This window comes from Pipra filicauda, unplaced genomic scaffold (genome assembly GCF_003945595.2).
Source record: "Pipra filicauda isolate LSUMZ 115617 unplaced genomic scaffold, ASM394559v2 scaffold13_size5146498_pilon, whole genome shotgun sequence".
Classification (NCBI taxonomy): Eukaryota; Metazoa; Chordata; class Aves; order Passeriformes; family Pipridae; genus Pipra; species Pipra filicauda.
Window position 1 is genome coordinate 4,351,987 of NW_024103874.1, and position 26,642 is coordinate 4,378,628.

At 45.1% G+C, this 26,642-nt stretch overlaps 3 protein-coding genes across 3 annotated transcripts in view; all 3 read left to right on the top strand.

The window, feature by feature from the left end:
• Positions 1-1,025: 1,025 nt before the first annotated feature.
• On the top strand, positions 1,026-5,948 carry LOC113982442 (MRG domain binding protein). The gene is made up of 5 exons (XM_027710677.2): positions 1,026-1,430; positions 2,375-2,496; positions 2,998-3,079; positions 3,419-3,496; positions 4,552-5,948. Exons 1-5 carry the CDS (start codon positions 1,211-1,213, stop codon positions 4,740-4,742), a joined length of 693 nt encoding a protein of 230 aa, XP_027566478.1. The 5' UTR covers positions 1,026-1,210; the 3' UTR covers positions 4,743-5,948.
• Positions 5,949-7,053: 1,105 nt separating this feature from the next.
• On the top strand, positions 7,054-17,926 carry OGFR (opioid growth factor receptor). Its single transcript, XM_027710631.2, has 8 exons — positions 7,054-7,342; positions 11,051-11,083; positions 11,746-11,808; positions 12,115-12,199; positions 12,586-12,664; positions 13,105-13,171; positions 13,471-13,619; positions 14,457-17,926. The coding sequence occupies exons 1-8, from the start codon at positions 7,136-7,138 to the stop codon at positions 15,832-15,834; spliced, it is 2,061 nt and encodes a 686-aa protein (XP_027566432.1). The 5' UTR covers positions 7,054-7,135; the 3' UTR covers positions 15,835-17,926.
• A 95-nt stretch (positions 17,927-18,021) lies between these two features.
• Positions 18,022-26,642, top strand: part of COL9A3 (collagen type IX alpha 3 chain) — a 37,133-nt gene continuing 28,512 nt past the window's right edge. The window contains exons 1-4 of the mRNA XM_027710648.2: positions 18,022-20,153; positions 21,360-21,437; positions 25,836-25,871; positions 26,514-26,585. Coding sequence (XP_027566449.2) covers positions 20,088-20,153; positions 21,360-21,437; positions 25,836-25,871; positions 26,514-26,585 — 252 coding nt within the window. The 5' untranslated portion in view covers positions 18,022-20,087. The remainder of the gene's footprint in view (positions 20,154-21,359; positions 21,438-25,835; positions 25,872-26,513; positions 26,586-26,642) is intronic.

Here is a 26,642-nt window from a genome sequence, read left to right on the forward strand (position 1 = left end):
CCAAAACAATGATACAAGACAAGTTAACCCTTTGGGTATCGAAAGGTACACAAAGTTCAGTTTCAGAAAATTGCATCTTGCCCTTCCTGCTTTCTATTATTTGGATAATTTGCATTAATGTCTCAGTTTGTGAATGTTTGTCCCCACTGTTTTATTATTCACTCAGAACAGTTGTTCTTTGCATATGGTGTCATTGCTATTTGCTATTGAAATATTTTTAATGTCACAAAATGGATTAAATCTTCAAGTGAGGAGTGAGCAATCGGAAAACCTGATCACCTAAGCAACAGCAGTCCCATTTCATGTCTGTGTGTCTAATTATACCTAACAAGGCAAAACCCCCTTATCTCTGAGGGAATGATACGTATTCTTTCTTCCCAAACAAAATCTTTTTTTACACCTTAAATGATTGGCAAAGCTGGTGGGTTCTGCGATTTGCAACCAAGCCAGGCGTGGTTATTCGTAAAACATCAATGTCAGGCTGATATTTCATATAGAACAATCCTGTTGTGACAAGGAGGGACTGTTTGGGGGGGATTGCAGTGCAACCTTCCAGCGTGGCAGCTCCTTGGGCTAGAGAAAGACGGGCCCAAAGGGCAAATGCTGGACTGGCCAAGACTTCCCAGGCCAGGAGGGTGAGCACTGGGTTGACCGAGGCTTCCTGGGCATCAGGGCTGACCCTCAGCCCTGCTGTGACCCCACAGTGCTGCCACCCCAGCCCCGGGGACCCCAAAATCAGAACATCCCTGTGGAGCCCATTGGGATGGCAGCGTACTGCCGCCTCCAGAACTGTCCCTAGAGACCCTGAGACAGGACAGCAGTCCATAAGGCTCTTCCCACGGGTCCTTAAGGCTATTCCCAGAGGTCCATAAAGAACTTCCCAGAGGTCCATAGGGCCCTTCCCAGAGGTCTATAGGGTCCTTCCCAGAGGTTCGTAAGGAACTTCCCAGAGGTCCAGAAGCCTTTTCCTAGGGGTCCATAAGGCACTTCCCCCAGAGGCCCACGAGGCTGTGCCGGACGGTCCCGCTCTGGCCCCGTCCCTCAGCGCTGGCTCTCGGTGCCCTCCGGCGCTGCGAGCCCAGCGCACCCCCCGCAGAGAAACCGCTCCGAGCCCGAGGGAACCCCCCGAACCTCCCCCGCCCCGGCGCGGTCCCAGCCGGCTCTTTGCCCCCTCCCGGCCGGCAGGAGCCGCTGCGGGCGCGGCGCGGCGATGAGCGAGGCGGAGGGCGGCTCGGCCGCCGCCGTGGAGAAGCCGCCGCTGCCCGCGGCCGGGCCCGGGGCGGCCGCGGCGGTCGCTGCCGCTGTTGCGGCCGCGGCGGCGGCGGCGGCCGGGCCGGAGCCCGGCGCTCCGGCCGAGGAGGCGGCGGTGGTATGGAGCCCGGAGGTGGAGGTCTGCCTGTTCCACGCCATGCTGGGCCACAAGCCCGTAGGTGAGCGCGGGCCGCGGCCTCCGGGAGCGGCGGGGGCCGGGGAGGGGAGAGCGGCGGGCGGGGGGCTCCGAGAGGCTCCCGGGGGTCCCGGGGCTGCGGCGGGGCCGGTGGGGAGGGAGGGAGGGAGCGGCGGGCCCTCCCGGCCCGCTGAGCCGCCCGGGCTGGGCCTGGACCGGCCCCCCGGTCCCTCAGGGACCCGCTGCCTCCCGCCTGCACTGAACCGCCGAGCGGGTCACACAGAAAGGGGCCGCAGCGGGCCGCTGGCTCCGGCGGGGCCGTCCCAGAGCACAGGGCACAGGATTGCGCCCAGAAATGCTCTGGGATGTCTCCAGTGAGGGAGACTCCACAGCCGCTCCGTGGAGACCTGTTCCAGTGCTCACAGTAAAGGAGTTCTTCCTCCTGTTCAGATGGAACTGCCTGTGCGTGCCTGCCCGTTACACCGAGCAGGGCCTGGTTCCATCTTCTTGGCACCCTGTCTTTAGATATTTATACACATTGACGAGGTCCCCTCTCAGTCGTTTCTTGTGGAGGCTGAACAGGCCCAGCTCCCTCTGCCTTTTCTCCTGAGAGCAGTGCTCCGGTCCCTTAATTCCCCTCCGCTGGATGTGCTCCAGGAGCTCCGTGTCTCTCCTCTACTGAGAAGCCCAGAACTGGACACAGAACTCGGGAGACTTTCATCCGGTTGTTTCTCACACAGCCCTTCTAAAAGCTCTGGCTGTGTGTCAGTACTACACACTGGAGCACCCTCAGCCCCCTCTGGAATAGCACCTGCAGTGTAGGGTGAAGGATCAGCCTGCCCAGATGCCGCCTGTCTCTCCTGTAATGTCTGGATTTCTTGTAACAACTCAACACTTTTTAATGGTGTCATAAATAAATAAATTAATTTATGTACTGAAATCTATCTAATTGGCATAAATAAAACTGCACTGAGTTCTTCCCCCCAGGTGTGAATCGCCATTTCCACATGATTTGCATCCGGGATAAATTCAGCCAGAATATCGGACGGCAGATTTCATCCAAGGTGATTTGGGACCATCTGAGCACCATGTATGATATGCAAGCTCTTGTGAGTATAAAGGGTTGATGCAGCCACATGGTTATTTCGTAGAGTTCAGAAGTTTTGATAGACCAAAATCACTGGGTCTGTTGTACTTTTTCATCATACTGAGAATTACAAGTCATTCTTTGGGTTGATGGGGTTTGCCCTGAATAAATATAGATTAGGTGGGAGACCCTTTGTTTGTTTTTTGTTTGCCTAAACGCTGATCCAGCAAATGTTTACATAGATATATGTGTCAAATGGAAAAGTTACAGTGTGTTTACTTAAGAAATTGACATGTTTGGGTTCCAGAAATGATCTCAAATGGTCCTAAGTCATGACCTTGGGTATCTTGACCTTAGTAATCAGTTTGACATGAGGAGCCTCCTGGTTCTCTAACATCTGAACTGTCTTGATAAGAATTATTTAGCTACTAATTGCATGTAAAGCAGAACTGGAGATTGCATTTCTAAATTCCAATTAAAATTTTTACAAGCGACTCACAGAGACCATTCTTTTCTTTCTAAGCATGAATCCGAGATTCTTCCATTCCCTAATATAGAGAAGAATTTTGCTCTTCCTGATGAGATGATTCAAGAAGTGAGAGAAGGTAAGATGTGACAGCAGTCTCTGCTTCTTGGTTACTCTGATCTCATCCCAGAATGTTTAACAAAACTCTCCCCAAGAAAGAGTGTGAGATGTTGATCCAAGACCATTCTTTCAGACTGGTGTGTTTGGTGCAGTGGGAAAAGGGAGCGTTAAACAGATACAAGTTTATCTCATGAATTTTTAATCAACTGACTGAAGGAACTGTCAAGGAAAGGATCCTAGTTCTTGTGCTGTTCATATCCTTGTTACCAGAGGAACTTTTCCAAATTACTGCTGAATGTTGCACTGAATATGTGGTTCTTTAAACCCATCTAACCATTGCTAACAATCCTTTCTGTAGGAAAAGTAATGATGGAAGAAGAAGTGAAAGAGGAAATTTTAAAAGAAGAGCTGGAAACGCATGCAGGTCCAGAAGAAGGTAATTTTGTAACTCTCTACTGTGTAATACGAGATTAAAAACCAACTGTAACGCTGAGAAATTAATGTTAAAATGTAAATCCCAAATACAGTGTACTTTGTGATTTGTACTCAGACTCAGCATGTGCTCATGCCAAGAATTAGAATAATTTAAGAATGCACAGAGTAAGCAGTTGCTTATCGAAAAGATTTCTTCTTTGCTCCTAATTCATCTGTGCAGGTTGTATAGCTTTGGAGATTTTTTTGGTTTAATATGTACTTCACAAACCCCTGGGAGTCTGAAGGAATCTGAGGATCTCCGAGAGAAAGTTGGGTCCAGTTTTATTGAACCTAAATACTCTGTGAAAGGAACTTTGTAGTCATGGGGGAAATAGGGTGTATAAATCAAAAAAGATTGTAAAATTGTGTACTTAAATGGGAAGGCGGGCAGAGTTTATTTTATTTTATTTTATTCTCATTATCTTGCTTCTTTTAAATAAAAGGCTTGTTTTCCTAACACTTTGCTGTAGAACAAGTCAGATGTGAACAGTAGAGATCCTGCTATTTACATTAACAGACCAAGCCAAGTACTATCTATATAATTTCATCATATTTATATCACTGAATAAGTGGTGTTTAAAGATTGTAATAAAAGATCTAAACATGTATTTAAAAATATATTAAATTTCACATTTTGGGTGTTCAGTTTTAATATCTACCTATGATACCAAATGTAATGACCATTGCTGATTATAAATTCCATAGATTGGTCCTATGTTCTGTAAGTGTTCCTATTAAGTATTTTAATATTAAGTGCTGTTTAATTCCACTTAATGAATTCGATTTTTAGCCTGTGAAAATACATGCCTGTCTTTAAAGCAAATAATAAAAGCAAGATGTGCCTTTCTCAGAGAAGATTTTTCCTTTAGAAGTGAAAGTAATACCTAATGGTGGACAAATATGCTGAGAGTTGATTGTTTTGAGAAGTTTTATGTAATATAAAGAAAATTTGATATCACTCTTGTTTGCCTTTGTGTGTGACTCTGATCTGGAATCATTACTTTGATCCTATTTCAGTTTTTGCACCCTCTGGAACTTTAGGAAAAGCAACTGAAAAGCCAAGCAGCAAAGAGAAAGAGAAAACTTCATCAGATTCTGGATCCAAAGAAGGATCTGATAAGAGGAAGCGCAACAGAGTCACTGAGAAGGTGTTAAATGCAAACAGTAACCCTTCCAGTCCCAGCGCCGCCAAACGCCGCAGGACGTAGAGCTGTGAGAGAGGAGTGACAGACTCTGGGATGGGAGGGGGGAACAGCAAAAACAAGTCACAGGATAGTTGCTACAGAAACTCTTTGAGGAAGGAAAAGATACCTGAGCCAGGCGTTTGAAGAATCCGCACATCGGCTTTATACGCGCAAGGCTCTTGGCTGGTGTGTTCCCTGGCTGCCTTCTGGGGGCCTGGGGAGCAGGCTGGGAATGTGGAGAGTGGGTGTAACAGTGCCAGTGGCTGCATTCCCAACCAGCAACACGCTCTGTGTCAGCACAGCTCATGAAACCCGTGCCCAGTGCAACACGGGGCCTTGGATCAGCAAAAGCAAAGGCGATTCCTGTAAACCTGGGATTGTGTTTTCTGCCTTTGTTGCCGTCTGTGAGTGTCACAGACCATCTGTGGGTAATGTTTTGGCCATTTCACTTGCTGCAAACATAGCACTTGTATCAAATGTCTCAATTTGTTGGTTCAGTACAACTAAAATTCTTTTAAATGCAGGTAACTACTGCATTTAAAGTTGAAGTGTTCTGTTGCTCTGTTGGCTGGAGGAACCTCATTTGACCCTTAGAGATGTAATATTTTTCAATCTAAGTTTATATGCCATAAGTGAAGTGAAAATTGTAATGCCCCTAGCCAGAGTAATTAATAAGTGTCCTAAATAAAATATCTGGAGATGTCACATTGTTTTGTAAGGGATCAGTTGAGCTGTGCATGAACCTGGAGGTGTTGCTTCATCCATTTGTAATACAGTAATGTAAAACAGTGGGGTTTGTACTTAATTATTTATTTTTTTAAAGCAGTTTTAGTAGATGTAAATGGAATTGGTTTTCCAAAATGTTCATTTTGTTCTACAGCTGAAGAACCTTACTGACATTGTAATGCTTATCTTTTATATGCTAGGATATTGAGATTTGATAAAATTACTATTTTTGTGCTGTGAGAAGATGGACCACATTCAACAAACACCTGTTACATGGTGAGTGAAGCAGGTTGAAATGGTACTGAATTTGTTTCATTATATTAACTACCAGTTAATAAAAGGAAGAATTACTTCTTAATCTGTCAGTATTGCCTTCAAGGTGAGGCACTAGGAGTCTACTACTTTTTGCTTTTATTCTAGGTACGTAGCCAAGTTCTTGTCTGCCTTATTTTCTTCTCTTGTTTTATACCAAGAATAAATTTGACTTGTTTTTATTTTACTAAATGGTAATTGTTGTGTGACTTGATTAAAATCTTGCCCAGTGTATTTTGGAACTTATTTAGGTACCTTGTGCCTTTAGTGGCATTGGTCAAAAGTGCCTGCCTGGGGGTTTAGGTTTGGCTTTTTTTACTAACTTTGTCTGTATGAACCCTGTTATTTCTATATGATATTTGATAAAATATCCTGGCCTGCTGAACACAATAGATAGGTTGCTGCAAGCTTCCAAACTTGAGGATTTACCAGAAGGTACAATTATCATGAATTCAGTGCTTTAATCCTTGGAGAATGTCTGGTGAGATGCCACCAACTGGAGAGCCCCTTGGAGCTCTGGTTTGTGGGAGAGGTGCTGTAGGAGCCTGAGGTTTTCTGGGCAGGTGGGAAATGACCTTTTATAACCTTATGTGAGGAAGCTCCCAATTGTAATGTTGAAAAACAACTTGTTCAGTACGATCAGGTTCCTAGAGGTTGTAATCACATGTCACTTACAGATCTGTCACCCAGTGAGTGAAGAATTCATTCACGCCCAAAGGTGAATGAATGCCTCTGTTAAGTTCTGCTATTCCTTTAAGAAACTTTGTCATGATCTATGCAGATTCTGGCCGTGAAGTGCAGATTCTGTAACTCGAGTCTCACGGCCCTGTGGGTGTAAATCCAACTCATCCAGGTGATGCCATTCCAAAATGTTTGCTCTACCAATTACATGTTTTTATAGCTCAAAGTAGAATTGTGTTGACAACGTGCGACCTCTCAGCGCCGACCTCGTAGCAGGGAAAGCCCACTTGGGATTTCACGCCCAGTCCCGCAACGCAGATTTTTTAGGAATTTTTTGGACGTCAAGTTGGGTATTGACAAATGTAAATGCTTTAACCGACCCCAGCGCTGCCGCGCTTTGCCTCGCTCCCCATGCACCGCGTCCTGGCTCCTTGGGAATATTGCTCTTTCGCTCATTTCCCAGCAGGATAACCATCTCCCCATCCCCAGGTGCCGGCGCTCCCGGATCCCGGCGGAGGAAGGAGGGAAGCTCCCGGTGCCACCGGGACCGGGGCGGGCGGGCGCAGGAAGGGGGCGGGGCCTGCTCGCGCTTCCGTTCCCCCCCCACGTGGCCGTGCTTTGTGCGCGCGGGCGGGCGGCGGCCCCGCCGCCCCTTCCCCATCCCTTTCGCTTTCTCTTTCCGTTCCCCGCCGCGCTCCATGGCTTTCTCGTACTCGGAGCGGTTCTGGGAGGAGGAGGGCAAGCCGGAGGACTACGACTCCACCTGGGAGGGAGAGGAAGAGGAGGACGAGGAGGAGGAGGAGGATGGCGGCGGAGGCGAAGCGGAGGGAGCGGAGGCGGCAGCCGGGGAGGAGCCGCAGGATGCGGGGGAGCAGCCGGGGTCGGGCAAGGAGCGAGACTGCCGGGTGGGTGCGGGGCCCCCGGGGCGCGGGATGGGCTGAGAGACCCCCTTCCCCTCTTCTCTCCCGGAGCACCTTCCCCTGTTCCCCCCGTGCGGAGCCGCCGCATCCCTCGGGAGTTCCCGCATCCCTCGGGGCTGTCCCAGGTGTGGGACATCACCTGTGTGAGTGATGTTGTTCCTGCCTTCTGTGCTCTCAGCGCGTTTGGCCTCCCCTGTCAGGTACTTGATTTACTAAGAACTGGGGCAGCTTGAAATACTTACTACGAGTCAAAGGGGTTTTGCCCTGGCAGCGCTGCCTGGGCACGTACTTTGTCCCCATCTCGATGACGCAAATCCTCCGGGAGAGGGGACAGGGATGGGGATGGCAGAGGGATGCTGTGACTTCACGGCCCCTTAATATCCGTTAGACTGCCATGAGCTGGGTTTTAATATTTTCCCCCACCATTACCTGTGGTCTGGGTACTTTATCCCATAAATAGAGGTTCTGTTTTCTGTATGTCACCTGCCTCTTCACCGCATGGATGTGACATTATGGCATTACTGTTCTCCTTGCTTTTAAGTTTTTGGTTGGTATCTTCAGCCTTTGTATGGTGGCCTTCCTTCTGCTCTTTGATGCCATTAATAAAATGCCATCACATAAAATCTGCTCAGTTTTAAAAATGAGCTGTAATTTTTGATTTCTTTTAGACATGTTTTATTTTCTAAGGAACGTGTTTAGAGCAACTCTGAAAACAACAAAATGCACACTCTTTTAAAAACTAGAGGTATATGTGCAGTTATGAGTGAGGTGCTGCAAAACATGAGCACCTGTGCCTGGTGCCTTAAAATAATGTTTAGTTGAAAGAAAAGGAACTTTTTAGTCTTATCTGAGGTCCCTGTTTTTAGCATCAGTGTTTTTCAGTTTGACATTGAGTGTCAGTAGTTTCTTCTCCAGCATTGCTTTGGTAAATGCAAACCTGTTTCTTTTTCAGTATTTCCTGTCAGTCAAAACTACAGTCCTTTGACTCCTCCCCTTTTGGGGAAAAGGAAGCTAATTCTTCACTTGAGTTTCATTTTAAGCAACTCTTCCCTTCTCTTAGAATATAAATAGGCAGATAAAGCTATCCAATGAATACACTTTTAAAGGAGTTTAATATTAAACTTTATTTTTTTAATAAGCATTAAGATATTAAAATACCACTTTACAAAAAAATTCTCTGTGCACATGGAAAGGTGTTTTGGGTGGAGTAGTTGCAATACTGAATGGAGGAGGCAGGGTTTTCCTTTGAAGTGTTTTACATTGTTGGAGAGCGTGCTGTCAACTTTCTTTTGTACATGGTTGGAGTTCACAAGTTTTAATAACTCCAGAACATTCAGGTTATTCTGTTTGCATGTGTTTGTTCTTCAGGTGTGTTTTTTTTTTTATTTAGAGCAGCTCTGGACTGTGTCAACTGTAAAAGCAAGGACCATTTTTTCACTCCAGTGGGTGGACTTTTCCTTACAAAGCTTTGCCTTACAAAGGAGGATGTTGTCCCTGAGCCTTATGGCCCCTGGAATACTGTTCTGCATTTTTCAAGAGGAGCTCTTCCTTCAGTGATGAATGTGTAGTCACCTCTGTCTGACAGTGCCTTGAAAAATTATAAGGGCAGTGAGAATGAATGTTCAAAGAAACAGTAAATCTTCTGCTATCCATTTGTGCTTTTACAGCCTGTTAAAGGCATGAATCAGTTTCCAAAACTAGTTCCTACTTCTGCTTATTTTACACTAATTCTCATTCTTCTCCCCTCAGTCTAGATGGTATTCTTTCTGGCCGAAGCTGCTAGTGTTTTTATTCAGTACTGAGGTTAGAGTTTTTTATTATTATTTGCACTGTGCACTTTCAAAATCAACTTAAAATTCTACTTTTATGTTTGCATTTCACTTGTCTCTGTAACTGCTCCATATTCACAGTCTGAGGTTCCTGCAGGTGTCTTTCCAGCTCTTTTGCCTTGCAGTGCCTTTAGCTTCTGTGAGTGAGCTTTGAAAACTTTATGGTTTATGTTTATTTTAAGAATAAAAAGGCTGCTCTAATGCCCGAAGTTCATGTTTTAATAACAAATCCCATAGTTCTGCTTTCTCCTAAATTTCAGTCAGGTTTCAATTCCTCTTCTGGGGTTGTCATCTTTCTCATTGCAGTGCCTGGTTCACAATCCACACCTTCTTTCATCCCTTTTGGTTACAGCTGGTTTCCAGCTGATTTCTCAGCCCAATCCTGTTTGTGTTCCCCTCTCCTGGCTGTGTTCTCTGCTTCCCTCACTCTTTGAACACTGATGCATGTTCTGCCTCCAGGTTTGGAGGGTGAAACCCACTTAGGTTTCCTGGCAGTGCTGTGAGACATAAAGGGGATTGATTTATACCTGCAAGTTTCAGCCTTGCTGTTTAGTTTGTGTTTCTTACCTGGAAAGAAAGGGAAGGTTCTGTTCCTCTGTGGCTTAAATAGAAGTTTATAGAGACCCAGAAGCAACACCTACTTGGAGAACCAAAGCTGAATTTTGCTCTCTTTGCTTCCTCATCTTGTTCTCTTTATTGCTGGGCTCCAGAATGCCTTTTCCTGGGTCTAGCTTCTTTCTGGACAAGCCTTACAGCCCCTTGCACCATGGCATTGCATCTGGCTCTGTGGCTACACTGGCTCTTCAGCAAACAAGTTATTTTCCAAGGTGGGAGCCAGTCTGCTTTTATCCTGTCCCACCTGACTGCATCCAAGGATGTTATTTTAGAACCTTAAGTGTAAAGAATATCTAGAAATAGAATATTAATAATTGATTGTATTAAAACAATGTTTTAGTTAATTCTGTGTAACAGTCAACAGGGCAAGTGAATGGGTGACTTCATTACAACAAGATGTTAAAAAAATGTAGTCCCATTCCAGCCTTAATTATTAATGAACCAAGGATCATTGTTCATTAGGAAGTGGTTTTATTTTTCTCTGTGCAAGTGAGGTTACAAAATACCAAATGAGGTTATTAAATAACTAGGGAGAGTTTTTGATGCTTCTTTCTTCTAAGTTCCTTACAGTGCTTATTTTGCAAGAGTTTGCACATCTCATCCCCATTTCCCAGCATTCTTGTTCTTGCTGTGAGCTGGCATTGAACAAACTGACTGTGCTGTGCTTCGCTTTGGGGGCCCCTTTATTCATGAGCAGTCTTGTTCATTTTGGTGGTTCTAAATTGACACAACACTGTTAAGTGCTTTCATGGTTTGGGACAAGATGATTCAGCACTCAGCAAGATTAAACCTGTCTGTGTCGCTTTGAAGTGTAACAAATTCTCTTATCACTGAAGTAATCCACTGCAAAAAATAGATAAGTAAAAATCTATATGTATATAATTCAGTTAAAATGCATTTTAAACTAAGTCATACTTGCAACTTCTATTTCCACAAATTTCAGAGGAACAAATGAAGCTGTCCTTTTGTGATTTTTGTCTAAATGTGACACTTGAAATGAATCTAGCACATCTGTGTAGTGAGGAGAACCGGGCACCTGATTGTATGGCACCACAGGTTTTTCTCTGTAGCAATTTAAATTATGAATAATATAAAGTGAATTCAGCTGTAACTAGGTAAATCTGTCACTTGGCAACTAATAGGGATCATGTGAGTCACCGCTGTGGGTATTCTCATTTTGTATCTATTTTTTATTTTATTAGTGAAGTTTGGTTTCAAAATGTTCCAACTAAATGCTTTTTATTTGTAGGAGCAAAGCTCGAATTCATCACGGCTGTCTCAGGTAAGTTTGGTTACATGGAAAAATGAGTAATAATTAAGATGATGATTGGAACAGAAGTCCAATAAAATAAATATCTAATGTGACCATGTAGCTCTGTTATTGTTTGCTGTCTAGATCAGCATGATGCTTAATCAGTAAGGCTGATCTCAAGCATAAAGCAAAGATGAATAAAACTTTTTATTTCAGTAATGTCTACAGGGAATGAGAATCTTGAATTCCAGGGATATTTCTACATCTTAAATTCTCCAATTTTAAAGTCTGGCCTCTCTCTTCACTAGGGTTTGTAGGAACTCAGAGATATGTCTTCTTTTAAAATCTTTTAGTTAAGGAGGGAAAATGACATTTTACTGTTTGGGATTTCCAGCTAGTTCTGACCATTTCCATAAGCAAACCCAACTGGGATACAAGATAGGCATGAAAATTAAAACCTTGATTGATAAGACTAGAAGGGAAAAGAAGTGTTTTGGTTAAAGGATAAGGCATGAACTTCTTTTAGTCCAAAGTCAGGAATGCAGAGAAATGACAACAGTAACAGTCTGGCTGGTTCTGGGAGTGCTGGGAGTGCAGGGCACATGTGAGAGATGCTGAATTCAGTCAGTGGGTGATTCTTTTTTGCAGAAAATGGCTTTATTGTGAATCTCTGATGTGTCTCTTTTCTGCAGTTCAACTGGAGGCGTAACTGCACTGCGGCCAAAGACATGCAGAGATACAGACGCCACTACCCAGTACGTGCTCAGGGATGGGGAACCAGCTCCTGGGGCTCCTCCTCGTCCCTTCCTACCTTTAGGAACGCTTTCTAGATTTGGGAACACCCTTTTGCCTTTACATTTACGGAACCTTTGAAGGATTCATTTGTGAGGGGGAAGGGATGATGTGGGTGCGTCAGAAACAAGCTGTTACTTCCCAAAACACATTTCGAGGATTTAGCTTGAGAACATTTTTGAAATGTGAGGGAAAGCAAGGAGAAATGTTGAAGTGAGTATTGCCTTTGAAAAGATTGCTGCTTGTTGATTTCTTGTTCTCACCTCCAGGGTTTGAAACAATCAGAAAATGAGGATGAAGAAGAGATGTGGAACTTAAGCTTTTATAAAAATGAGATTTCTTTTATGCCCCAGGGTGAGTACGTTGTGTGGTGGCTGTTTGATGCAATCTGCTGTAGCTGCTTGAATTGGTGAAAGAGCAGCTTCATCCAAGTGGGACAGCTAATAAAAAACAAACAAAACACGAGACCAAAACAAAAACACCACCCAAAACAAAACAAACAAAAAAAGCCATCAACATTTCCATTTCAAAACGTCCTTGTTCCTGCTGTATTTTCCTTCATTTTCTGCTTGGTGGTAGAAAACTAAGGTATTTTTCTGGCTTACCAGGTTGTCTAGTTAGAGAAGCTAATGCCTGTGTGCAAGCACCTGGGTCTGGGTAATGAGCTACCTGGGGTGATTGGCTAACTTTAATTTTAATTTGGTGTGGTTTCTTGCCTGACCTTTTCCTTTTCCTTGCAGGTGTGCTTATTGAAGATCTGCTTTCACGTTGGTGGGACGACTATGAAATTCTGGAATATAACCATTCTTACATACAGTGGTAAACTGCAGGAACAGAGTGCCTCTCTTTAGTTGTGCCTCTTTTAAGCGTCAGGTGTATCTGTGTTCCTGAAAACAGCTTCACAAAAGGCCCAGCATCACTCTTGATGAAACCTTTGTCCACTTTAGCTTCATTGAGTTGTGTTCTTCTGGAAGCAATGCAGTGGAAGTCCTGAAGGCCCCGGGTTTCCAGTGCAGCTGTGGCAATAGAGCTCAGTTATGCCTTCGAGCACCTGCAGAACAAAGTTAGGGCAAGGAGAGAGATCCAGATAAGCAAAATGTGTTGCTGTTATTGATGTAGACAATGCTTTTATGGGAGGGATTGATTTCTCATATAGTAAAACTACTTCCATGCCCGTAGGGATGTGAGGTCTCCAAGAGGTGCCTGTGTGGTTGGATGTCATCTTTGCTCATCTGGGATCAAAATTTCTTTTGTTTCAGGCTGTTCCCTTTACGTGAACACGGGATGAACTGGCGTGCCAGGCCACTCACCCCTCAAGAAATCGAGGTATTTATTGAAAGCTTTTGTTTCTTTTTTTTTTTTTTTTTGAGCTCTGAAGTATGTTAGGGTTTTCCCTAAATGCCTTATATTTGAAGTTGAGTGGGATTTTTAGCTTCCTCGGGTCCCTGATGTGCATGGAGCTCCCTGTGAGGCAGTTGGCTGTCTTGTGTCTGCCAGTAGCTCCACCAGCAAATGAAATGCTTTAGTGACAGAGTCAAACCTTGTTTAGAATTCAGGTGCCACTTAAGCTGGTTCAGGTAATTAGGGAACTGCACCTTTTACTAATTGCTCTGTCTTGTTTTCAGGCCTTTAAGAGGTCCAAGGAAGTTATGGAAAGGTTTGTACGTGCTTATGAGCTCATGCTGAGATTTTATGGAATCATTCTGGTCAACAAAGAAACTGGAGAACTTAAGAGAGCAGAGAACTGGGCTGACAGATTTGAAAACTTGGACAGGTAAGTCTCAGTTTATGCCATTGATCATATACTGCACCCAGGCACTTCTTTGAGGGGAAAAAAAAAGTCCAAGTCAAGGTAATCCTTGGTCCTTGAGGGATGAAGACTTTTGTTGATAAACATGTTATCTAGTGAGAGTACTTTTAGCTTTTATTCTATTAAACTACAAAATAGGAATATTTCCATCCCTGGTTGTTATAAAATTACCTCAATGTGTGCGTAAAGTGCTTTGAGTCCTTGTTTGAAAAGTGCTCTGCAAATGTGATGTTTTCGTATTACTGCAGGTCTTGCAGAGATAATAATGTTCCTTCTGATTCTTGTACCCCTGATGATATTAAGAAGGGCTCTTAAAAGGACTGGGCATAGTTACAAAAGAGAAAATAACTTGAAGATTGTCAAGTATTAAAATAAAAAAGGCCAAAAAAAAGCTATGTCTAGCCTAAGACATGAATTTTTGGCAGCAGCCCTGCATGCCTGTATTCCTAAAACTACAGGCTTCCCCTGAAGGGTCTCTGTCAGGGTTAGGATGTTAGGCTGCGTGGACTTGTGTGTCTGACTCAGTATGGTGGCTGTTATCTCCTGGTGGGTGATTCAGAAAGCCAAAACCTTTCCAAGCAGTTGAGATGATGAATTCTAGCAGCTCAGGAAGGGCTTAGGAAGGTACTGCTGAGGGCACACAGCAGCTGCTTAAAGCCCACCTGTGCTCCCATTTGCGTTGTCAAATAGTCTTCAAAGTCAAACAGTCAGTCAATGACAAAATATTTTGCAGGTACCCCAGAGGTTCACAGTGGCTTGTGAGACTTTCCCTTAACAGCTTTTCTTTTCTGTTCTGTTCAGGTTCAGCCACAACAACCTGCGGATCACTCGCATCCTGAAGTGCCTGGGGGAGATGGGATATGAACGCCATCAGGTGCACTTGGTAAAGTTTTTCCTAACAGAAACTCTTGTTAAGGGGACGCTACCAAATGTCAAGAGAAGTGCCTTGGATTACTTCCTGTTCACCGTCAGAAGCAAACGGAGGAGGAGAGAACTGGTCCACTACGCTTGGCAACACTTCAGACCTCAGGAAGACTTCGTGTGGGGGCCAAAGGAGAAACTCCAGAAGTACAGACCCCGCTCTGCCAAGCCACAGCTGCACCAAAAGGCTGAAGATAGACAGGAAACTCCTGGTAAAAAATGTGGTGGTTCTGTGGGAGAGGATCAGAACCACTCTCCAGAGGCGGAACAGAAAGCTGGAGATGCTGCGAACTTGCAGCCTGAAGCGAGTGATGAAGATGTAAAAGAGAAGATAAGCAAATGTGTTTTGAAGGGAGGAGATGATGAAGAGGAGAAGGAAGCTTCATCTGCCCAGCTGGAGGAGAAGGATTTAAACAGTGAGGCTGAAGAAGTGCAGGGTACAGCAGAGAACGACTGCACGAAGGAGAGCAAGAAGAGAAAACTGGATGCACGTATGACAGATGCTGAAAAGGTTGGACCACTGAAAAGCTCTACTGATATTGAAAACATTTCCCATAATCTGGGAGAATGTGTAATTAATGCAGAAATTCCCTCCTCAGGCCCACCCTCACAAGCAGAAGAGGACCAGGAAGCACTGAAAGAAGATGACGAGAGCACCAAAGGCTCAGCAGCGCCAGAGACCACTGATGCAACTGTGAAACGGAGGAAAGTCGATAAAAGAACATCGAAAAACAAAACAGTCAACTTGGCCATAAACCTGAACATGGGGCCCACAGACTGTAGTGCCAAGGTAAATCCATCTGCTGCAAAGTCTGAGGCTGAAAAAGAAAATGTCAGTGAGAAAAATGAAACTGTGGAAGTGAGAAGTGAGAAGGGGGGTGGTGGTGATGCAGATGGTGAAGCAGTAAGACCCCTGGCTGGTTCCAGGCTCCCCAGGACTGGCTCTACTTCTCCAAGAAGTGATGGCTGTGAGTTGAGTGGAGATCAAGGCACGGTGAGGAGTGATCAGCACAACTGCAACAGCACACTCCTGGGGGGTAAGAGTGAGGTAGATGGGGTAGAACAGCAGAAAAAGGCAGAAAACGCAGACGAAAAAGGGCAAGCAGAACCCACAGACAAGAAACAAGCTCCAGAGAGTCTTGAGCAGAGCACGACACCCACTTGTCCTGAAGAAGACAGTGCTGAGGTTGCAACACAAAAAACTGAGAGCTCTGAGCATGCAGCAGAGCCTGGTGGAGAGCAGGGAGCAGCAGAGTGAGAGCAGCACAGCGAGTCCTCGAGCAAGCAGAGATGACACTGCCCCAGCTGCAGGGAACCAGCTTGGATAAGAGAAGTACATGGAAAAATAAACTTCCTTTGGGATGATCCAGGCTGACCCCTGTCTCACTTTCACTCTGTCATACTTTTTTAATCATCTCTAGTAATTTCACCGAGATCCAGCTTTTGGTTACCCTAAAGAGGAAAACTTTAATTTAGTCATCTTCATGAACAGGCCTTGTCCTGTTCCTGGTTTTTATCTGATGTTCAGGGCTATCTTGGAGCAACGGGGATTTTTGCACTTTGCTTTGATTCTGGTATGTCCCTTCTGAAAGAGAAGAGGAAAAATTATCTCTTTCCTTGTTTGAAATAGTTAAGTATTTATTAAATACATGATTTTTAATGTGAGACAGCATGACCTAATTTACCAGGCCTTTCTATTACCATGTAATTTCTGTTTGTTATTTTGAAAGGCTGTACCATCCCAGGAGTTTTTTCCTGGAAAAAGCGCTGTTTCCCTAAAATAGATGAGTATATGGATTTCACATGATGTCAGAGTATAGCTGCCTCTATAAAGAAAGTAGGTTTGGCTTTAGACTGGGATAAAATGCATAACCAAACATACCTCTGATCAGTATGAACCTTTGTGTAGATACTGTCCTGAGGTGCAAAGTGCTGAGTAATTTGTTCTCTTCATCCCCACAGAGGTTGCTTTGTAGTTCTTAGAGTTGTTAAGAATATGAGTTGTCTACTAGTTTCTAAGAGAAAAACCTTCAGATTTTGCATAAAACTCTAGAGCTGCTCTTCCCCAGGTTTTCCCACCACTTTTAGACCCTTTATTGTCTTCCACAGATATCAGTGTCCATGACTGGTTCAAAGGCCTTCCTTTCTCAGTTGCCAAAACAGCACAAATTTTTCCCAGTGCATTTTTTTCAACCTTTGCTGGTAATTTGCCATGGCCTGTGGGGCTCCTTTCTGAGGGGCCCATTGCGTGAGGTCAGATGTGTCAGATCCAACCCATTTCCCAGTTAGGGCAGGATTGGTTTGCCATTAATGGTCAGCATGTCAGACAGTGAGGGCATGTCCAAGTGCAGCATGTCTGGAAACCACTGGGCTTTGTGGGGCAGTTAATTGAAGCTTTAATTGGAGGGGGTACGCTTGTCTGGTTCGTTTACTTACAGCCCTCAAGAATTCACTTTCAGACTTTGCCAGCTATTTGCCTGCATTAGTGTTCCTGACCTCCCTGTCAACTGTTCTGCCTGACTTACACCATATTCCACCGAGTCTGAAAGAGCATTAAACAGCTCAGCTCCTAAAAGTTGACAACAGGGACCCGTTTCATGAAGGAGGGGACACCGTTCCCAACAGCCAGAAGGTCTGGACTTGCTGTTTGCTCAGATTGTTTGGTTTGGTTTTGGGGTTCTTTGGTGCTGTTTGGTTGATGCAGCAGCCTGTGCAATGTTAATGTGTTTCCTCTCTCTGCTACATTTCTTAAGAAGCTTCATCTTTCAAGGAATTTGATGGGTGACTTGCCTTCCCAGACTGTAGGTCCTGAGCCAGCATGCCACATACATGTGTGTGGGAATAAAAGTCTGCAAGCTCAGCATCTCATGTTTGTGGTCACACACGTGCTGGAAAAAGGCTTTAATGTTTTTAAATCACTTTTTTTTTTTCTTCTTATGAGCAGGTGGAGTTAAATAGCCAATAAGAATACACTTAACTACAGATACAAATACTTGAAGATGTTGAGTGAAAATTCTTTCCTAAGAGATTCCTAAGAATTGTTAATTGTGGCTTTTGTACAGATTTATAGTAATTTTCTTATTTAATGAAATTTCCATTGTGAATATGTGCTCAGTTGGGGCATAGATCATATATCTTGTTATGGTGAGGTTTGGTTTTGTGTTTAATGGGATTTCACTGTGAACCCCAGCCTGGAGTGAGTGCTCAAACCAAACCCTTCCCTCTCATACCTGGTTTAGAGTTTTGACTGTAGGTGTGTGTGGTGAGTTCACAAGATGTTTCCCAGCACTCAGAGTTGTATCACAGAGTCTGTTATGTTAATTCCCCTATTAAAGCATGACTTGATTGCATACCAGTTTCCACTTTTTTTTATCTTTGAGGGCAGGATGTGACCATGTATTTACCCACCACCACCCACCCCTCCTGTGTCGTGGTCCCCTCCAATAAGTGGGTGCAGGGGCTGCCCAGCATTCCCAAGCAGAGCTCTGCTGGGCTCACCATAAGACACATTTGCTGCTTGTTCCGTGGGGAGGTGATGCCCAGTCTTCCTCCAGCTCTAAAATATGCCCACTGAATGTCTGTGGGATAAAGATACCCCCCCAAACCCCCTGCAATGGTTCTTGTTAAATGATGTGCTTGGAAATCATAAAATCATGGAATGGTTTGGCTTGGAAGAGGCCTTAAAGCTCATCTCATCCACCCTCAGACACCTTCCCCTAGACCAGGCTGCTCAGAGCCCCATCCAGCCGGGCCTTGGATGCTCCCAGGGATGAGGTGTCCCCATGTTTCAGTATGTTTTGGTAGGTCCTGACTTGCCTTTGTGCTGCCACCCTCCCACAGGTGTCCTGATGCTCTGTGGGGCAAACAGGGGCTTCACTTCACTCATCCCTTGGGGCTTCAGGCAGGAGGGCACCTGCCCAGCCTGGCCACGGGGGTTCAGTCCAGTGGGTCTTTTCAGGACACAAGTACAGGGGTGTCTGTGTGGTAAAATGATTTCTGTGAGTTGCTGTGTCCCTTCAGCTGTGCTGCCTCTGCCTGGGGATGTGGAATGAGAGGATAACTGGGTGTCCTCTTGTTCCACAGGCTGGGCTTGAAGGTGAATACTCTTCCCGTGCTGGTCAGCAAACTCCGTGGGCAGCAGCTCCTCCAAGCCCAGGCTTGCTCTGAGCGAGGTGTGGCCAAGGAATTTAGATCTCCTCTGCCTTCTGTCCTGCCATCAGTTGGCCTCGTGTGGAGGAGGAGGCACAAGCTGTGCAAAGCAGTTTGTGGGACTGCACTGCTCTCCCTCTCTGGGGTTTGTGGTGTCCAGTAAAGCATTCCAGTTATTTTGAAGCCAGCAGAAGCCATACAGACATATGGTCCCTTTCTGTCCCCAGCTGCCTGTTCCACAAAAGCTTGTAGGAACTTTGTAAATCTTTGAGTTCTTTATCCCTCTGTCAAGGTTAGTGGAATATTGATTGCTGGGGAGCTGGACAGACACACACTGTGTACTCATACAAACCTCCTGGCAAGGGATGCCAAACTGAAACCTGGTATTTCATTTCTTAAACTTTGCTTTTCCACTTCTGCTCTTGTCTTCTTAACCAAGTGAGCTGTGTCATTTCAGTTCTGATGAATCGTGTCCTGTTCTTCTCCACTTCCAAGCCCTGCTTTGGATGAAATTGTCTTTAATCGATAAAAGGAAGCATGAAGCTGTTTACAGAAGGTACATCTCCGTGAATATATTGGCATTTGGGATCACCTGTCTGGGAATGGTCCTCCTGTTTCTTCCTTCCAATATTTCAGATATTTTCTGTGGCTTTGAGGATGTTTCTCTTTTTTCCTTCCTCCTTGTATGCATCTGTGATTATCTGTTTTCTGATCAGGATTCATCACTATTCCAAGAAATCATTTGTTGTTCTTCAGATCGCTCTAAATAAAAACCCAAATGAGATGTGAATAACAAACTAACAAAGCACCTTGTAAAGCAGTAAGGGCATTTCTCTGTGGTGATCTTGCACTCATTTCAGGTATATTAATGTCTCTACTGAAGTTAGGTGGCCTCAGGCACTGAATAACTCACTCTGTGTTGCTTTTTACCTGTCCAGCCCAGAGGTGGTGATGGGCTTTGAGAAATGCCCTGGGTGAGACCCGAGGAACAGCTTTACATCTCCAGCTGGAGCAGTCCAGTTTTGCTCCTGTGTCATTTCTCCCAATCCAGCTCTTCCGTAGGCTCCTCTCCTCTTGCTGGAGCCTGGGGCTGCCCAGCAGGGCATGAATGAGAGCTGCTCTGGCTGCCTGCTGCTCCCCCTCCCTCTCCCACCTCCTCCTGAAACCTCCTCTCCTCCAGGCTCAGCCCCTCTTGCCTTGCTCCCGAGCTCTGTCCCTCCAGCTGGAGCCACAGGTTTATCTGGAGGCAAGGAGTCTCTGCTCTGTAAGCTGAGACCCAGGAGGAGGAGGGATCTGCTGGACCCTGGAGGAGAAAGGGTTTAGCTGCCCGGGAGGAACGGAGAGAGGCAGAGCCTGGGCACCATGGCCGGATTCTCCACTCTTGGGCTCCTCTCCCTGTGTCAGTTTTTAGTCACAGCATCAGCTCAGGTGAGAAACCTCATTTGTGTCTTATGCTAGAGAAAAAACCTGCAAGGGTAAAAGAGAGTGATCTGTGTATGTTGTGCCTGTGGGGTGAAATGTGGCAATAGGCAGATTATTAGTCTAAAGTTTATTAAAAAGTGTGCATGTGGGTTTGTACCTGTGTGGGTCGGTGTAAAAACCACTGCTTTATATTTCCATGAAAGTGTTGTCTTCCCATTCAGGACTGCAGTTATGAGAGAGAAAGCCTTGGGAGAGGGGGAGACCTGTGGGTGTAAGAGAAACAGTTTTCTTTTACACTGAAGTAACAGGTATTCAGTGAGACTGATCTGATCTGATCTGATCTGGGTCTTTATTTGAACCAGAATTTCTTATTTATTCCTTCAATCAATTTTCAAGTTTTACACTTATAAAGCAGGATATTTAATCCCATTCACTTCGGACGTGGAGCTGTATTAAACTTCCCTGTCTGGTGTTAATATTGTTTTGTGGGGAAGTGACTCCTCAGTGAGGTTTTTCATTGTTAGTGAGGAATTTTTGCAGCCTGGCTTGGGAATTCAGAGCTGCCCTCATCTGCTGCAAGCAGAGCTACTTCTACAATGAAACCTTTGTTCCCTAAAGCTACAGCAAGTTACTCTCTGGAGCCCTCTCCATACAGAAGTCATTTATTGGACCTTTTTTTCCTTTCCCCACCTTTCCAAAATCCCAGATTTTCAAACGGCATCCTGCTCAGAGAGGAGACTTTCCCTTTCTCCTCCTGTCTTCGTTGGTGTCTGCCTGGTTTTATCATCACCCCATCAGCCTGGGACTATAAATTAATTATTACTGCCAAGCACTTGGCCCCTATGTTCTGTGGGCTTTGCATTTCCCCCTCTGCCCAAATCAGAACGTGCCTGTGGGCAGGGAGAACCGTTTCCTATATACGACCAAACCCATTTGCTGCCCAGCAACCAGCTTTGATTCCCAGGATAAGCCACCAGTTAAACGAGCTGGGGAGCCCTGAGGATGTGCTCAATCAAAAGAGGTTTTCCAAAAAGCCTTTCACCAATCTGGAGCAACTCTGAGCCCACCCTGGCTGGCAGGGGGCCCTGAGGGAGGGAGGGAGGGTCAGTGCAGATTTAGGGTTAAGCTGTAGGACTCGGCCATTGCTTTCTGATCCAGCCCATGTGTTTCTTCTGATGCAAAAATAAACTCTTGTCTCTCATTTTCCCCTAGTCCCTTCAGAGAGTAGGACCACAAGGCCCTCCCGGACCACGAGGACCCCCTGGACCGTCTGGCAAGGACGGCATTGATGTGAGTGATGCACGGGGGGGGGCAGGCTCAGGGTGAGGGGTGGGGCAGAGGCAGAGCCAACGGAGCAGAGAAGCTGCTCTTGTTCTTCTTTGGACATCCTTCAGGGGTGGGCAGACCTGGAGAACCAGCCTCCTCATAAGAGACCTCGTTTTGCAAGAGCCAGAACAGCGAGTGGAGGTGCTGAGTGGCCTCAGGTTCTTTTCAGGATAAATCCCCTTCTCAAGGGAGAGCTCAGGGGTTCATGACCCTGCCTGCAAAGTAGAATATTTCTCTTTTGATGTTAGGATCTGTGTAGGGTTGAGTGCAGAGATACAGTGTGTGATGGGGTTACTGCATGTTCAGTACTTCAGAGAGAGGTTTATGTGATGCCTCAGAGCATCCACATCTTTAAAGAGGCTACAAGAAAGTCAAATATGCAGCACTGGACACTGCTCTTTTATTTTATGTCAACATTTTCAGCATGGTTATCCCTAATTTTGGCGTGAGAGATGTCAGGATTTGGCTCGTGTGTTGCCAGACATGAGTTTATAGTGGCCCAAAAGGCAACTGAAATGGACCACCTTTGTCTCAGCAGGCAGCTCCTTTCAGTACCTCCTGTGGAGGTAGAAGACCACGTACCCCAGGACTTAATGGAGGAGAAAAGCTTGTTCTGTTAATTTTCATTGATGTTTCCATAGAAATGAAAAATACTGTTTCCATATATCTGTTGGATAAGGACTGAATTTTGCCCTGTAGTTGGAAGTGGATAAAATGAGCATCAGAGGGACTTTCAACAAGACCACATCAAATGCAAAAGTCTGGGCTTCTGCTTCGATTTCCAATTTGAGTAGTGCTTGTCTGAGCTGTTTATGGATTAGTTCAGGGTTTTTTAAAGCTGGTCTGAAGTACATTTATGGAAATTGGGCCTTTAAGCAACCTTGAAAAAAATCTATTCATTCCATGCAGGTCATTTTCTTTTGGATAAGGAGGTTAAAAAAAAAAAAAGATGTATGAGTTCCCTGGAATCTGGTGAACAAGGAGTGTTTGTGTCTGCAGTGGTGAGCTTTCCCAGTGGCTCTGTGAGCCAGGCTGGTCTGAAGAGAGAACCTCATTGATTTCCAGCCAGTCCCTCCAAGTGTCCTTTCAGCTAACAGAGGCTGTTTTACTGGGAATCTTGCTCTGGTTTTGTAGCATGAGAAGTTCAGAGCTGGTACCTTTACAGCTTCTGCTGTTTTCCATGATGTGACAAAAGCCTTAAGGGGGTGCCCTGGAAGAGGGTAAAGGATGTGTGTTCCCGTTCACAGCAGTGAGCCTGTGGAGTCCCTGCAGCTGGGCATCCATGTGGCCAGTGGGTTTTGGGAAAGGCTGGCTGTGATTCTGTATGGAGGGAAAAACAAGAGTTTGGGAAGGACGAAGCCCTTCTGACTTCAAGTTTCAACTTTTGCAGAGAGGCAATTGGAAAGAAACCTGTAGTTTTTCAGTTCCTGCTTTCTACAGAATATTTTGGACTTCAACTCTGGAACAGCACCAGCATCACTTCCGATAGCTCTTGGAAACAGGAGCCCTGGGAAATGCTGATCATGTGAACCTACACCTTTTCATCCACAACTAAAAGCTTTGGAAGGCTCCCTGTGGGACAGAACCACATAATATCTAATTAATATGAGGAATGTTGTCCTAATAAATCAAACAGCTGAGTAAAGTATTTAAGGTGCAAAGTCCTGCAGTCCCAGCTTCAGCCTGGGGTTTTGGCTGTGCAGGAATACTCTCACATTTGAACAGACTTGAACTCCATCCCTCCTATGGATATAGGATGTCAGGTGTCCTGTTCATGTGAGATGGTCTGGCTTCCCAGGGTCAGACACCAGGATGGTTCCTGTTATTCAACAAGACACTGAGTCCTTTCAGGAATTGCATAGGAGAAGAGATACAGGGCTGTGGCTGATGTTGAGCACAGTCACACAGCCTCCCCATTTAAGGGTTGCCCTTTTTTTGTCCGTGCCCTCCAAAAAAATGATGGTATATAAAATCCAGCACTGCTCTGCATTTTCCTAGTGCTGCATGGAGAGGATCATGTGGATCCCGAGTGGCAGCATCAAGTGTGCCTCTGCAGAATGAAACCATTATTTTATTTCTTTTCTTTTGGTGATAAGACTTTTTAAAAATTGCAATCAGAATTTTTCTGGACTGTATCTGTGCAGCTTTCCTGAACTCTGTAAGCCACTCCAGCCAGACCATCTTCACAGATGGCTTTGGATGAATGCAGTGTAGGAAGTGTTGCTGGGTGTCTCTGAGCTGGATGAGTGCTGCTGAGGTGTTCATCCATCCCTTACCATCAGCTGTGAGCAGTGAGAGATGCAGAACATGCAGCTGAATTATTCAGGATGTTTCCTTGGATGAACCCCATCAGCACAATTTCTCAAAGGTCCTGCTTTCATTCCTTCCTTTCAGTGGGAGCTGCAACATTAAGTGCCTCTGAAATATTTCATAACTGAAGCCTTTAACACACTTCACATTTCAGACTCAGTAACAAGAAAAATATCTCTCTCCCAAGGCGAGAAACAGCATGTTGTGATCAAAGGAATTAGTGGCAAGTTCCTGTGAATTATTTCTGGGGATGTAATTCCCCAAATTGCTAATAAGCAATTGTCACTTTTCAAAAATCAAGGATTTTTTTTTTTTTCTTCCCCTGCTTTCTTTCTCTTGGCTAGACTTGCTGAGAAACAGTAAACTTCCTTCTCTCTCACACAGCACCAGGAGAGCATTTCCTTTTGCTGACAACCCTTGCCTCTAATTCCCAGTGATCTGGCATTAGGGGTATAAACACTGAGTAGGCTTTTGATTCAGTTCTCTGAAGTTCTGGTGCTCCTGCAGAGTCCCCACAGGGGTCCACGATGGCAGGATCAAGGTCTGAGATGGTCCCCAACAGCCTTTGCTGATGCTGTGACCTTGCTGTGCAGATCTGCCATCACACAGGGAAGAAAAAATTGCAAGGGGCTGGCAACCTCAGGTGATGGAGAAGGGAGTAAACCACCTCTGCTGCCATTTCCAGATGCCCTTTCATTTCAAAAGAAGTGCTCCTTTCATCTCCTCACCAAAGGACCTTCCCCACCTATGATACTGATAACTATATATGGAAAAGCTGTAGGCAAAGGGTAGTGAAGGAGTTGCTTCAGCAAGACAGAGCATAAAGATCCTTCTGTTCAGGGACCCTCTGGTCAGTCCCCCTCTGCAGTACATAAATCCTTGCCTGAGCAACTCAAGGCAGCCAGTCTGGAAAGATTTACCCACAGACTTCACAGTAAATATAGAAACAGGCTATAAATTCCACAGCTTTGCATCCCGCCTCCTGGCTCCTAATTACCAGGGCCGTGGTGGGATGGTGTTATTTCCAGCCTTGCTCTGTTAATAACCACCCATTTTCCATATAGATTTTCTTCTTCCAGGATATCAACATGCCCCTTCCCCTCTGCTTGCCCACAATCCCTGAGCCTCTCACAATGCTCAGTGCACTTATCCCAAAGCCAGGAGGGCAGGGTACCATCTAGACTGGTGCACAAAGTGATTTTCTGTGGGATGAGTTGGGAAACCAAGCTCCAGTGAAGCTCCTGCTGTTTACAAATGTTTGCTTCTTTTGGGGACTAACAATAAAATACAGATATCTCATTATCAGGGGTCTGAATGACATTACGGCTGATTGAGCTAGAAGTGATTAAAGACTTTTAAAATACCGTCTCCCAAATGCCTTTAATGCTGTTCTTAAAAGTAGTTTTCCATTCGAATAGGGAAAAAAAATGAGTGCTTTTGAAATATTTTACAAAAATTGTATTTGATCAAGACTGTGCAATTGGATTAGGTGGAAATCAGTTGGGGGCTTTGTTCATTTGCTTTTCCTGTCCAGGTTTAGTCATATGAAGAAAATCATTGTAGACAGTTTGTTCATTCTTCACTTTCTGGTAGTCCCCAGCTCCTGGCAGTACCACAGTTTCATACTGTGCCTGGGATACCTGGTGCTTATCCCTGTATCCCCCTGTTTCGTCAGGAAGGTGTTTGGAAGCTTTGATAGCCTCCAGCTTCCTCGCTGCCCCACTTGCACACAACCCCAAGTGCAAACAACTTCTGTGTCTGGAAAAAGTTGGAGGTGCTGACACCATTGCAGAGCACTGGTTCTCCCTGGGAGGCTGAGGATGTGGGTTTCACTAAATTTACTGTTGTGGGTGTGGAAAAGGATATCCAGACTCATCCTGCCTAGGGGGTAGCAGGATTTAGAGCATCAGCTCCATAAGACTGAGAGTGGTAAATCTTGGAATGGGCACAAAGGGAGATTTGAGCTCTGTGACGGTTGGGAAGAACACTGCTGGAAAAAGCCAGCAAAGAGAGTTTCTGCACTAACACTGACATCTTTTCTCTTTCATTTAGGGAGAACCAGGCCCTCCTGGTTTGCCAGGCCCACCAGTAAGTATTTTCTGGTCGATATTGACTTGTTCATCCTTTTGAGAGGGACACAGGGCATGAGCTGACCCTTCCTGCCTCACTTTCCTCTTCACCTGCTGCAGAATTACCAGAAGGAGTACGCAAGACTGGGGATGCTCAGCACTGGTCCAAGGGTCTAACACATTCTCCCACTTCATTGCTAACTGAGGATATAAATGAAATAAAATGAAAATTAAACAAATTAATGAAATAAATAAATGAAATAAAGCATCTGGTGCAGCACCAGTATAATGAAACTGGCACCAAGCCAGGTATATATGGTTATTTTTGGCATTGGTCTGAGTCTGCTTCAGCCCCTCACTCTGCCAAGGGGTGCTCAGAATTGTACCTGGTGGCACAGCTTTGGCCACCTGCTACATCCCTTTCTAGCCCCTGCTAAGAACAGCTTATGAGTATGTGGAACTGAGCCAAAGCACTGAAATGAATTTAGGATTTGGATATGGATTCATAGCAAGATTCATCTCCTTTCATGGAATTCTTCCATGTTGCACAGTGTAAGATTGACACATCAACAAATGAGCTTCCCTCTTGTAGCCTGCATCAGTACATGCCACATTTCTCTTGCTATTATGTGGAAAATAATTGCCTGTTTGTCTGATGTAGGGACCAAAAGGTGCACCAGGGAAGCCTGGAGCAGCTGGTGAAGCTGGATTGCCTGGACTTCCTGGAGTGGATGTGAGTATTTCATCATCTTCTCTTAGGTCCTTTAAATATTTCACATAGGCACAAGTG

Coding starts and splice junctions, on each gene's coding strand:
- LOC113982442 (XM_027710677.2), top strand. CDS start 1,211: ATGAGCGAGGCGGAGGGCGGCTCGGCCGCCGCCGTGGAGAAGCCGCCG. Junction 3,080..3,418: donor GATTCAAGAAGTGAGAGAAG/GTAAGATGTGAC, acceptor TCCTTTCTGTAG/GAAAAGTAATGATGGAAGAA. Junction 3,497..4,551: donor GCATGCAGGTCCAGAAGAAG/GTAATTTTGTAA, acceptor ATCCTATTTCAG/TTTTTGCACCCTCTGGAACT.
- OGFR (XM_027710631.2), top strand. CDS start 7,136: ATGGCTTTCTCGTACTCGGAGCGGTTCTGGGAGGAGGAGGGCAAGCCG. Junction 11,809..12,114: donor GATACAGACGCCACTACCCA/GTACGTGCTCAG, acceptor TCTCACCTCCAG/GGTTTGAAACAATCAGAAAA. Junction 13,620..14,456: donor AGATTTGAAAACTTGGACAG/GTAAGTCTCAGT, acceptor TGTTCTGTTCAG/GTTCAGCCACAACAACCTGC.